The sequence below is a fragment of the Dermacentor variabilis genome, chromosome 1 (genome assembly GCF_050947875.1).
Source record: "Dermacentor variabilis isolate Ectoservices chromosome 1, ASM5094787v1, whole genome shotgun sequence".
In the NCBI taxonomy this organism is placed as follows: Eukaryota; Metazoa; Arthropoda; class Arachnida; order Ixodida; family Ixodidae; genus Dermacentor; species Dermacentor variabilis.
In genome coordinates, this window is record NC_134568.1 from 140,217,487 (window position 1) to 140,231,746 (window position 14,260).

The 14,260-nt window shown below is 44.1% G+C and overlaps 1 protein-coding gene across 3 annotated transcripts in view; it reads right to left on the reverse strand.

The window, feature by feature from the left end:
• LOC142585471 (WD repeat-containing protein 46) overlaps positions 1–14,260 on the reverse strand; it is a 72,828-nt gene that overhangs the window by 14,047 nt on the left and 44,521 nt on the right. For all 3 annotated transcript variants that reach the window (XM_075696275.1, XM_075696266.1, XM_075696257.1), the window contains 2 exons: positions 13,754–13,853; positions 2,239–2,392 (listed from right to left, as the gene is read on the reverse strand). In XM_075696275.1, the coding sequence (XP_075552390.1) occupies positions 2,239–2,392; positions 13,754–13,853 (254 nt within the window). The remainder of the gene's footprint in view (positions 1–2,238; positions 2,393–13,753; positions 13,854–14,260) is intronic.

The following is a 14,260-nucleotide window of genomic DNA, read 5'->3' on the forward strand; positions in this document are numbered from 1 at the left end:
GTTGGAGGCGGCAATGACGTCAATTCGGCATGCTCACCATCATTCATTGTGGGGACGGTGATGCGACGTCCACTGTGGAGCTCCGTTTCAAGCTGTGGTACCCAGCACCTCGCATCAATATGTGACGGGGATGTTGGGAGTATAGAGTGAATATATTTACAGTATATATACAAGCAGAGTTAATGTGGTCAAGATGGCTGACCAGCAACAACACGCAGCAGCCAGCGTCTCGTGATCTTCTTCCTTTTACTTCTTTTATCCTTCCATAACCATATAAAATGTACAAGGGCAAGAAATTGGTGGCTTGTTCTTTCTAAGTGTTATATAAACATTTGAATGTGCTATCATCATCAGCCTGGTTACGCCCACTGCAGGGCAAAGGCCTCTCCCATACTTCTCCAACTACCCCGGTCATGTACTAATTGTGGCCATGTTGTACCTGCAAACTTCTTAATCTCATCCGCCCACCTAACTTTCTGCCGCCCCCTGCTACGCTTCCCTTCCCTTGGAATCCAGTTTGTAACCCTTAATGACCATCAGTTATCTTCCCTCCTTATTACATGTCTTGGCCTGCCCGCAGCGCTTGCTCAGACAGCCAATCAGAGGCTCTTATGCCCTCTTCGTGCAAGATGGCGCAAGTGCGAGTTGTCTCGCTGCTTTTCGGGTTCATTGTGTTTGCGCCTTGTGGGCCTTCTCCCACAGTGTTGCCGTGATGAAGCGGCAGAATTCACCTTTCGCCGTATAGCTCGAAATCATAAATCGGGTCGAACGCAGTGAGAAGTCGGATGCTCCGCAGCGTGCAAGATTCTGAAGGGGCATTCCGAGCATGATTTTGAAGACTAAGGGGGGGATTAAGGCTAAAGTGGACAAACTCCCGACCCAGTGCCTGTGGCACCCGATGTGTACACACAGCTGTGTACAAGTGGTTCATTCGAAATTGCTTCAGATGTGCCGGTTTCCGCGTGCTCGGTGATGACTGTAAATTCTGATGAGTGCGACGAAGCCGTTGCTGGTGTTGCCAAAGTTTGGAGCGAGCTGTCAGAATTTCCAGAAGCCGTTGACGAATCAACAATCGACGTGTGTGAGTGCAGATGATGGTGTCGCGACCACAGGGGAGCCCGAAAACGAAGACTACATTGCGAACACCATACTGAGCACAAGTGAAAGTGGGCACAATGAAGAAAGCAACGACTGTCCTTTGCCCACATCCTTGAGGTGATTGGTGCACTCGCACTAGTCCGATGCTTTTGCACGAATGTGGAAGGTTGCGGCCTCAGTTGCTCCGACTCCTTAGACAATGTGGAGAAGTGCGTGCGTAGCGGCCAGCAAAATTGCCCAAGCAGAAGAAAATACAGGACTATTTCATGCGAAACTAAGCTAGTTTTATCAATAAATTGATTTTATAAATGGTATGTGCTTTTATGACATCCCATTCTTTAGCAGGCTTATATCGAATTATGCTCTGTATCAAACTGATAACCGTTTTCTTGCGAGTTCGATATAGCCGCGTTCTAAAGTATTCTATTCACGTCTTACCCTGGCCACTGAATATGCCAGTATGTATTTATGGATGAGGAGTATTCGATGCTAGTTCATGTATTGTTGTTTCTACATTTGTCAATGGCTAAATAAACATTCATTTAATAAGGAAGCCATCATGATGGCTGTAGTAGTTTTTTGAGCGAATCTCCAAACAGTAAACAAATTTTTTTTTTTTAAATGCATGTGGTTGCCAATCAATTCTTTGGACACTAAGAAATGGCCAAATAATCAGGCAGTCCAAAAAAGTAACTTCAAGGGGAAAAAAAAAAGAAGTTCTTTTTTACAAAATAAGCAGTACAGAGAAATTTACGCGCAAACTTTTTCTTTGTGTTGTGCTTCAGCCTACTTGTATTTTTCTGATAGTCATGAAGGGTGTTTTGTGTTCACATTTCGTGCAGCCCAATGTGTGTCGTGTGATACCGCAAAGTGCAGATGTGACACCGATAAGGCTGTGTTGCACAAATTCAGCTTGGAGCTTTCTGCATTCATGCAAGCTTAACACATTTCATTCAATAGGTATACAGATAAACTTATTAGGTCCACAGTACCCAACAACAATGTGCCTCATAAGCAGATCATGGTTTTGTCCTGGTAAAACCCTAGAATTTCATTAAATTTGTTTATTTAATTTCATATTTCACAGTATGCACTTACATTCCCATCATCTGACTGCAACATGCTATAAAACATGCATACCTCCACATAGCTGCCAAGCGATAAAGCCACCATCTCTTTTTGGCTGAAACTGACATGTCCAGGACCAGCTTGAAGCTTGTAAGCTTGCAATGTCTTGTATGTCCTTACGTCCCAGATCTTCAACGTCCTATCAGCAGCAACCGTCGCAAGGTACCTAACATGACATAATTAAAATTAGTATTGTTGCCATAACAAGATTGTGATCGCCAAAGCATACTTCTATTAGATTACCCAGTTGAACACAATTCAAGTTGGCATGATAATCATGGTGGCATAGCTCAAAGACGGAAATACCCTAAATAGCAATGGGAAGAAAGGAGAGAGAAAGAAAGAGAGCGATAGAAAAGACAGGAGGATTAACCAGATGCAAGTTCCGTGCTTTCTACCCTGCAATATGTTGTGGCAAAAGGTGTTAGAAAGGTAGGGTGAAGAGAGAAAAACAAGAAAAAACGAAACAAACACAAAACATATACTAGAAACTAAAAGAGGGGTGGGTGGAGGGTGCAAAGGCAAGTTTTCTTACAGACTACAAGTGCAACAATCTATGTTGCAATAACCCATGCAATAACCAAACCGAAGTTGAAACAAATGGATTAATGACAGCATGAGCAATAAAACACGAACTGCATTTTAATGCAATACCAGTCGAAAGTTCTAAACTGGGTTTGCCTTGTTTTGTCCATCCATCCTTTGCACTATGCTGACAATGGCCCATCATCATCAAGCCCTCAACGTTATGTCATTAAAGCGATTGCTCCATCAACAGTTTCACTTTCCCAATAGAAAAAGAAAACATCGCCCACCACTGCATTGCTCAAGTTGCAGACAATCCAAGCCCTAGCAAATTGGCTTATATTGTATCACATTCTGATCCAGAAAGTAGTGCCATTGGTGGAACAGCCAGCCATTTGACCTTTTGGCATAGACCTTAGTGCATGCAAAAACCTGATTTAGCACAGCGATAAGCACTTGTGGCACAGCATTGAATGTACGTTTATATTAATTGTCATAAATAAATATAGCAGGGCTGGCTTTATGCAAAATCATTGCAGTATTCGAGATAAGAATGATCAAACTAGTTTCATTAATTTTTAATAGAATAGATTTGTCTGTATTGTACTGGAGAATGAGCAGTATGCACTGCTTCGCAAAGAAGACAATGACGAGTTGGCTGAAACCTTGTGCCTGCATTGCCTGAGCTGTATGACCTCTCGCTGCAGTGCTCTTTCGCCACGCTTGACGCGAAAAAAAAAAAAAAGATTGTCGAAAAGGAAGACTCTATAGAATGTGTACGCCAAACCGAAGTTACAATAGAGATGTTCAGAGGCTTCTTTGCTTCTAACCTCCGAAATCTCTCCTGCATAACTGTGCGTTGAGCTATGAGAAACCGTTTAAATTACAACCACGGGATTTGCCCTTCCGATCATGGAGTGTTGCAAGGAAGGTCCCCACTGCTAACAAATTATGTGCCAGTATTTGGGTACACATATAACAAGGCACAGTCAACATCCGAAAAAATAAATGCATGCCCTTTACTTCCTCCAAGAGTTCAAATCGCCATAGGCGTGTCCGGAATAGCTCTAAAGGCCTACCAGTACACTCATCAGGTGTGTCGGTGCTCTTACTGTGATAGGGGACGGCAGGTGCACACAGGTATAATTAAGAAATACATACCGTGTCCCGTGACAATTGCCCTTCTCACTCTTGCTATGCTTTACTGCAATGCTTTGCGTATGCTTCACCACTTAACATTGCTGTATTGAGACGAAGCTGACTTTTGAGTACCGGCATTATGCAAGGCGCTGTGCTTTTCGGGCTTCGAGGCCACTGACGAGGATTACAAAGGCGGAGTCGGTACCATTGCCAACAGCAACAAATTGTATCAATAAAGAACATGGCACTGAATAGCAAGTAGCTTGGTAGCGAACGTCGAAGTAGCTAGGCCTAGCGTGGCTATGTACGAGAGCGGCGGTTCAAGGCTTATCAAAATGGCGATGGTGGTGGTTTCGATTAAACGATTGTGAACACAGATCACACTCGTTTTGTGTGTTTTGGATCTGCGGTCATGACAAAAACTCTGCAATATCGGACAGCGAAGGTTTTTTGCATCTGCAATTTCAGACGTTTTTATTCATTGGCTCTATGGGGTATGCCACGAAGGTGTCCGAATTACTGGGCACGTCCGAAAAATCGGGTGTCCAGAATTTGATTTGACCACCTCCTTCAGCGAGCTCCAGGCCACACTAGTACGAGGAATACACAACTGCAACACAAACAAGACTGCACAGAGAAAGTACAAAGGAACTTTCGCCAGACAGAAATGCACCAAAAGAGCCAAAACACCAAAATGGTAGACCGACAGCACCGGTTATATTTATGGCTATGGCTACTCAGCTGACCTCCAGGATGATCATGACAGTGCACTTAAAATTTGGTTTGTGTTTTACTAGCTAGCAGCATAAATGGAATGGACGTTCGCTCTTATGCTTCTTTGGTGCAGGCTAGGTGCAATTTTTCACTAAAATTCTGTTTTGGAGCACGATGGCACAGAAAACTGCCCTTAGTGCAATTGGCGCAGCTGTTCCAGCACTGTAATGCCAGTGAGCTTGCCTCTATTCCACATAAACAATAAACCATGCCATAAATCATGGCTCATGGGTATCTCTGAAGAATGCAGACTACTATATACAGTAGAACCTCATTGATACAATCCCGTTACGTACGATTTCCTGGCACCAGCATTCACGATAGAGAACAAGAAAAATGACCCAATACAGTTCTGGTCATTTACAGTTCCTCTTACCATACCAGTTTCACTTACCATACCGGTAAGCGGAACTGTCTTTTATAAGTTCCCGGAAAACACTATCTTTCGGCACCAATGTTCAGTGGATTGCCAAACTGCAATCATATGATACATTTTCCGGCTACTAGATACCATGTAAACAAGAAAACGCGCAAGGCATGAGTGATCTCAGAACAGTAGTCACCCACTGCAACAGCTTATCCGCAATAGCTGCCAGCCAGTCTCACATGAAAACATTTGTGTGCACCAAGTTTCTTATTCTAGTATCAGCAAATCCCCTCCCGGGTCGCCACCACACTGCATTCACAGCTATCACCACTAACCCTATTGCGATAAGCATCTTCACTTATTTGTTGGATAGAATGTGGGCTATAGTACCGTTGGAAGCATACTGCACACTTTTAATCGGCAATTCCGGTGTTGCCCACCAGCTCGATTTTCCGTCACGCAATAAGAAAATGCCAAAATGCGCTCAGGTTGGGTCTCTTGGGCCCTACCAGCTCGACAAGCGTCCACATCTCGCACTGCAACAATTCGCGCTGAGTGGGCACGTCAAACTTCCCACCAAAATGCTCAACCTGAAGAAGCTGCTGACCCAGCCCGAATTCAAGGAGCACAAACGTAAGCTTGCCAAAGCCGTAAAAACGACAATGTGTGTCTCAGGCTGCTCGAGCCCCACCAGTTCGGCATGCATGATTCTCATGCTGCAATGATTCGTGCGGCGCTTCACATCACGTAGATCTCAATTACAGTGGAGTCTGTCAAATATTTTAGTGACTTCCGATCTTACGTTTTCTAAGGTAGTTTGTTTTTACAATTCTTTCCAAAGCATATGAACGAGGTTCTACTGTATCCCAAGTAAAAAAACCGATACTGGATTGAAAAGCCTCAGCACCATTCGTCTTCCTCGATTAGTGGTGCATAATTGCACCAGTGCAGAGCCCTATACACCACACAGAAGCTAGGCATTTTAAAAGTAAAATACTATGCAGATCCCATGCACTGTGGAAATCGACGTTATGCAAAGCATTTTGCAGGCAGCTGGTTATGCAGCACTGGGGCCGTATTCTATAGCGGTTCGCTTTGGAACCGGTTCGGTCTGGCTGTTACGTCTGGATTACGTCACTCGGAGAAGAGTGGAACGGGGCGGCGTGAGGGGAACCAATCAATGAGCGGCGGTCTGCCGGAAGATCACGTCATCATTTTTGTTTCTACTTAGGGGACGGTATAGCAAATGAAGGATGTTGCTGGTTTGATAAAAAAACGTTGGTTTGTATAGAACACTTGCAAATATAATTTTCAGTAATAAATGTGACCTTGCGGCGCAGACGGCTACTGGGAGTTGTAATTTTATTTGTGTTGTTTTCTTATTTAGTCGTTAGGTGGTGTGTCATACGTTATGCAAACAACTTGCCTCACTTTGTTTACGTTTCGGACTTGTTCACGCACCAAAACCGAAACGATGTCGTCGCACAAAAAACAAGCGGCTGGGTCCTTATATTTCAGCGAGGCAGCACGAATTACTCGTTTCATTTGTCGAGGAGCACCCCTACCTAGCAAAGGCGTCATGTGTGTGTTGGGCCAGCAGCTGATGGCGGCTTTCTGTTACGCCGCAGATGGGAATCTAACCCATCCTTTTTCTTTGCCCACAACTGTAATGGCCTTGGTGATGGCTCTAATGATCCGGCTGACCGAAGGCTGTGACAGCGCAATCGCTTCTTCATTCCCGACGCACTGGAAAGCTCCCAGTGGCAAAAAAAAACGCCGCGTGCACTGCACTTTCATCGTTGTGTCGACACCACGAAATCTTTGAGGTCCGAGATCTTCTTCCAGCTCATCGCAAAGACGTCGCACTATGTCTTTGGAGAGCCTAAAATGCCTTCGAAACTCTTCTTCGGCCATGCCGAACGCGTCGCGTCGTTGTCTTTCGGCGCACGCCAGCTGCAGCACATCCAAAGGAGCCGCCATTGCCGTCTCTGTCTCGTCTTGTCTAGGTGCCGGCTCGTCAGCTGGCGCGAGACTAGCCGGCAGCCACGGTTGCCCTAGCAACTCTCGACATCATGCTCGCCACCGCGCGCGACCCTCGAGCGAACCACTTCTCTGCGGTTCCTCTCGTAGCAGGGAACCGGTTCCTTTCCAGATGATTGGCAACCTGTGTGACGTCAACCAAATTTGTCGTCCCGCCCACCAGGGATGACGACAACGAAGCGCCGACCAATGGCAACAGCCAGACCGAACCGGTTCCAAAGCAAACCGCTACAGAATACGGCCCCTGTTTCGGGTTCCGCAAGGCATTACCAGATTGACCAATGTAAATCCAGTATTTGTGTGTGTGACATGAGTACACTGAACTAGAATTATTATCAGTGCGTGTGCGCGACGACAACAGCAAAACCATGACGACAGTACCAACAATTGCATGATTTCTATGAATGATCGAATTCATGTGAAAGAGCAGCATTGAGGTGTAAGGTGGGCAAGAAACGCAGAAATTAAATTCTCACGGCCAGCAGCACATGGTACCATTTGGAAAACACAAATGGATGACTTGACGATGAAACTGCAGCACAACCTGAAGCCTGTGTCCATTTATAGCCATTAGGATGAGTTGCATGGTGCAGGCTCGCCTTGGTGCAGCAGGCCTCGACGTTTCATTAAGCAGTCCGGTAAAATGAGAAGGGCCGTGAAAGTCCGGTACGAGCTTCGGGAGGAATGAGGAGGAGGCACGTTGCTTTCCGATGTTCAGAATCATTGCTCATGGGGAACTTGCTTTTCAATCGCTGTCTGAACAGATGAAACCGGTATTTTGCTACCGAGATGCCAGGATATTTTTATGCATGCCACTTGGCTCGAGCGCAGGCAGCACGCGAGAATAAGAGGAGAGCCGGATTATGAAGCTGGAATGACACTGCAATAACCATCAAGGCATTACGAAGATGAGCATATAACAATCGGCCCTAGTAGACAACTTAGTCCACTGGGTCTGCATAAGTTCTTGTCATGGCAATAATGTTGTGGCATGCACACATGCATGCATGACATGAATTTATGATATTCAAGGGAATCCCATCATGGCTTGACATACAGACAAGCCATACTGTGTATTCATGGCAATCATGTTATGACATGCATGTCATAATATGCATATTCAGAATATATCCAGTTAAATAAATTCATAGCATGTAATTAATAATAATAATGATTTATTTCCATCACCATTACATCATCATCATCATCATCATCAGCCTAGTTACGCCCACTGCAGGGCAAAGGCCTCTCCCATACTTCTCCAACTACCCCGGTCATGTACTAATTGTGGCCATGTTTTCCCTGCAAACGTCTTAATGTCATCCGCCCACCTAACTTTCTGCCGCCCCCTGCTACGCATCCCTTCCCTTGGAATCCAGTCCGTAACCCTTAGTGACCATCGGTTATCTTCCCTCCTCATTACATGTCCGGCCCATGCCCATTTCTTTTTCTTGATTTCAACTAAGATGTCGTTTACCCGCGTTTGTTGCCTCACCCAATCTGCTCTTTTCTTATCCCTTAACGTCACACCCATCATTCTTCTTTCCATAGCTCGTTGCGTCGTCCTCAATTTCAGCAGAACCCTTTTCGTAAGCCTCCAGGTTTCTGCTCCATATGTGAGTACTGGTAACACACAGCTGTTATACACTTTCCTTTTGAGGGATAGTGGCAACCTGCTGTTCATGATTTGAGAATGCCTGCCAAGCGCACCCCAGCCCATTCTTATTCTTCTGGTTATTTCAGTCTCATGATCCGGATCCGTGGTCACTACCTGCCCTAAGTAGATGTATTCCCTTACCCCTTCCAGTGCTTCGCTACCTATCGTAAACTGCTGTTCTCTTCCGAGCCTGTTAAACAATACTTTAGTTTTCTGCAGATTAATTTTCAGACCCACCCTTCTGCTTTGCCTCTCCAGGTCAGTGAGCATGCATTGCAATTGGTCTCCTGAGTTACTAAGCAAGGCAATATCATCAGCGAATCGCAAGTTGCTAAGGTATTCTCCATCAACTTTTATCCCTAATTCTTCCCACTCCAGGCCTCTGAATACCTCCTGTAAACATGCTGTGAATAGCATTGGAGATATCGTATCTCCCTGTCTGACGCCTTTCTTTATAGGGATTTTGTTGCTTTCTTTGTGGAGGACTACGGTGGCTGTGGAGCCGCTATAGATATCTTCCAGTATCTTTACATATGGCTCATCTACACCCTGATTCCGTAATGCCTCCATGACTGCTGAGGTTTCGACTGAATCAAACGCTTTCTCGTAATCAATGAAAGCTATATATAAGGGTTGGTTATATTCTGCACATTTCTCTATCACTTGATTGATAGTGTGAATATGGTCTATTGTTGAGTAGCCTTTACGGAATCCTGCCTGGTCCTTTGGTTGACAGAAGTCTAAGGTGTTCCTGATTCTATTTGCGATTACCTTAGTAAATACTTTGTAGGCAACGGACAGTAAGCTGATCGGTCTATAATTTTTCAAGTCTTTGGCGTCCCCTTTCTTATGGATTAGGATTATGTTAGCGTTCTTCCAAGATTCCGGTACGCTCGAGGTTATAAGGCATTGCGTATACAGGGTGGCCAGTTTCTCTAGAACAATCTGACCACCATCCTTCAACAAATCTGCTGTTACCTGATCCTCCCCAGCTGCCTTCCCCCTTTGCATAGCTCCTAAGGCTTTCTTTACTTCTTCTGGCGTTACCTGTGGAATTTCGAATTCCTCTAGGCTATTCTCTCTTCCACTATCGTCGTGGGTGCCACTGGTACTGTATAAATCTCTATAGAACTCCTCAGCCACTTGAACTATCTCATCCATATTAGTAACGATATTGCCGGCTTTGTCTCTTAACGCACACATCTGATTCTTGCCTATTCCTAGTTTCTTCTTCACTGTTTTTAGGCTTCCTCCGTTCCTGAGAGCCTGTTCAATTCTATCCATATTATAGTTCCTGATGTCCGCTGTCTTACGCTTGTTGATTAACTTAGAAAGTTCTGCCAGTTCTATTCTAGCTGTAGGGTTAGAGGCTTTCATACATTGGCGTTTCTTGATCAGATCTTTCGTCTCCTGCGATAGCTTACTGGTTTCCTGTCTAACGGAGTTACAACCGACTTCTATTGCGCACTCCTTAATGGTGCCCATGAGATAGTCGTTCATTGCTTCAACACTAAGGTCCTCTTCCTGAGTTAAAGCCAAATACCTGTTCTGTAGCTTGATCCGGAATTCCTCTAGTTTCCCTCTTACCGCTAACTCATTGATTGGCTTCTTGTGTACCAGTTTCTTCCGTTCCCTCCTCAAGTCTAGGCTAATTCGAGTTCTTACCATCCTATGGTCACTGCAGCGTACCTTGCCGAGCACGTCTACATCTTGTATGATGCCATTCACCATTACATGATTACATGATCACCATTACACCATCACCATTACACCATTACATGATCACCATTACATTACACCATTAATGCAAATTCATTAATGTGATTTCATCTCAATTATGACATTGATGTCATGATTTCATTAATGTCACGGATATCCTTATAAAATACTTGTTAAACAATGGACCTGACAAGAATGATAACAGAGTTTTAGAATAGGGGCCCCAAAGAAATGGCGTCGAAGCCACTGCGCATGCGCGAGACGCAAACTGCGTTTGGGTTTTGCATTGGGAACGCTATTTCACCGATTTAGCGGGAGCTCAAATAGCGTTCCCAAAAGCCTTGCGTCAACAAACATGGCGGCACCCATCGAAGCGACGGCTCTAACCTAGCACCAAACCGGGTTCGATTCGCGGTAATGCGTGAAGTTCGCAAGCTAGGAGAAGTGACTGCAGTTATCGCTTTCTCTCAACTAACGTGTGTTATGAAGATTGATTCATTAGATGCCGCTGATTCCGAATTCGAGTGTGGATTTTATGGCTCGTAGGCCTAACACGGCTAAGCTTGGCTGGTGAAGGCACGTAAAGTTGGTTTTGTTGCTCAAAACTAAGCACAACTAATTGTTTGCTGCTTGAAGAATAACCTTTACATTGTAATTAAACGCAATTACACGCAAGTCAAATTTACTATTCATATCATAAAATGGTATATTTTATTTAATTATTTCTAATAGCTTTTCTTTGACGCCGTAGTAGCGCTGTCAGTGCAAGATGCTATCCGCAAACGTAAAACCCTGTTTTAAAACTCTTCACTCCTGCGTGCCCCAACGCTAACACCCGCAAAGCTCTTTGGGGCCCCGAAATATTGGGGCCCCTATTCTAAAACTCTCTAATCATGAAATGAATTGATGGCATCGTGGATGTTTCTTTACCTGGATATGTACAAACATGTGTGACAAGACAAGCGTGCATGACAAGACAGAAATGACATGGCATGACATGTTTGGTGGACAGGTTTTGGTGCAGTATGCTGAAATCTTGCTTGATTTTTTTCTCAGGTTCGTGTTGGCAAAATTTGGTGCAGTTGGCAAAGGGCTGAAACTGCTGATTGTCATTTAACTGACAGTAGCACAAAGCTACAAGCTCTTGCTACTTCTGATTGGATGACAATCTCCTGTTTGATAAAACAACCTCCACCTTCCGGCTTTCCACATGCCTTATTTCCCTATTGAATGTTTCTGCCCTTCAAGTTCTCAACTTGCTCTCGCCCACCACCCATTATTAGCCTCCTGGTTAGTTCAGTAGAAGGTAAAACTGCCCTGGAAAAGTGGTGGCATCGTGTCTGATCCATTAACCACAACAAATGTTTGTTTAACTATGAAAATTCTATAATACGAATCTATAAAGGAGTGACGCAATAAAATGATGTCAGTTGAGAGTAGCGCCTTGTCCTGTCGCCTTTTCTTGTGTCCGTTGTTTTGCGCTAAACGAAGTATTTATGGATCCGCACCAACTAGCCCGCCAACACAACACATTGTGCTGTACGAAAATTTCTTTCAGGAGAAACTGTCTGTTTCCTTTGTAGTTTGTGGGGACGCTCGGATATATCGCATCTCCTGTCTTTCGGCTTCCTTGTGTGACACATGTGCGACAACGGAAGTCGGCGTCATAAGCTATGCAGCTGCAAAGAGAGATGGTGTGAGTGTTCCTATGTCAGAACTACCTGATGGCATGGATAACTACCAAGTGCCTGATAGCATGGATAACTTGGGCGCGAGAGCAACTTCCTTCCTATTCTTTGGCTCTAGGATGGCTGGCAAGGGTGAACCGAGCTTGCACTGTTTAGCGCGCTTCACGGGACTGTCCAATGAAAAGTTTTCCATTCGACTTTGGAAAGCATGCTCAGACATGCCTCTGTTTACAGAATCTTATCTGCAAGTGACTTAGGCATTTGTATATGGCATGGGCAAATATTATTATCTCTGCGTGGTGAGCTGAATTTCCTCGATTCGTCAGCATATTCCTTCTTTGTACATGCATATTTACATAAATCTAACCTGCACGTTTTTTTCAGAGAAAATGGATTCGAAAATAGCCTGCGCGTTACCATCGGATACGAGACCAAAACAGTGTTCGTGGCATTGGCAACGGCCTACATTAAAAGCCATGAGGCACAGCACCATCACCATCACAAAATGGCACCAAACCATGTTTTCGTCATGGAGGAAGGACAGTGGTTTTTGTGAAGTTGCTGTGGGTTCATTTTGTGCTCGACTACAATATGGAGCGGTATTCTCCGTCGGTCACTTTCGAAGAAACTATCACTTTCACAAGATTTTGTGCAAACAGGAACAAATTGCGTAGGCTTATTTAGCCAGCAGTATTTATGGTGCTGTGCCAAGTGATGTTAGCGTGCCTCAATGGCCTCCTTGCCCGCTGTGATGAGGAGGTACGCATTGAAGCACCTTACTCGCTTTCTGCGCACTGTGCCAGGAATGCTGTTGGCTGCATAGTTCAACAAATCCGATGCAGAGTCACGTAAAATGCCACGAAAGTGATAGCAGTACTTCTAAATGTGATCACTTGAGAACACCGAGCCTGTCTGCTTATCTGTGATCAATGAAGCACAAATTACATCAACATGCCATCTTCATTGTGAAAGCTCATTTTCTAAGAATGCTTCCCTTCTGTGAACGTAAATTCTGCATGTCTTTTTTTTTTTTTTTCTGATCACAAACGTGGAGGGAATGCTATATTTTTCTTTTATAAATCGGGAATGTTACGTTCAGGTGCACTTTTATTTTTTTAAATTTCAACCCACAAAAATTGAGTGTGCATTAGATTCAGGGGCGCATTAGAATCATGTACATATGGCATTTTGGCTAGCTGGCAACGTACAAAAGGAGCAATAAATGCCCTTTTTGTATGTTTGAACTTGCATACTTTGTTACCAAGAGCACTGAGACCCCTCAAATTTCATGCTTTCAGGTGGCCAATTTTCACTTTCATGGCTCATTTATATAGACATGCACTGTAAATACATTATTACAACCTAGTTTATACCTTCACTGGCAATATCAAAAATGGATATTTTTGCTAGTTTTTCGTGGCATATCCACTCATATTTAAATCGTAAAATTTTCCACAGAGGCTCCCCTGCACCTACGCAATCTAAAATCCGCAACTAGGCTTTTTATATGGTCCAAAATTCATGAACATGAACATGCTACAGCATGAAAAATTTTTTTTTTGTTTTCATTTCCATGTGTCCTTGAGTCAAATACTAAGCAAGGGCTAGATTACTCACAGGCCACGTTGGTCCACTGCAAGGTCCCTCACAGGTGCCTTAGCACACAACATAGTTACCGCTGCTTCCCTCATATTAGGCGTCCACATTTTGACAACACCTGCAACAAGAGACAGTTCTTGCACTGTTGTGATTGCACTAAGCAGACAATACAGCAACAATGTGAAAAGTATTAGGAATAATTTTTACTTTTCAACCAATACTCACTATTTCGTCCGAGTAAAGAACTTTTTCATATATAAGTAAGCAGACTTGCACTATTGCAGCTGCCTTAACCATTTACTGAGTCAATGTATTCAGTGACAGCAATCCTGCAGCGTCATCTTTGCTATCTAAATTATGCCTGCTCCACCAAGTAATTTTCACGAATAAAAAATAACAAAACAACTCATTTTTGCAAGTGTAATTCGACTACATTTGGATGTGCTCATTCAATTGCACATAACATTCCTGGAAGAACGACTCCTGTAGGCTGCCCACTGAATTTTCGTTAAATACATTGACACC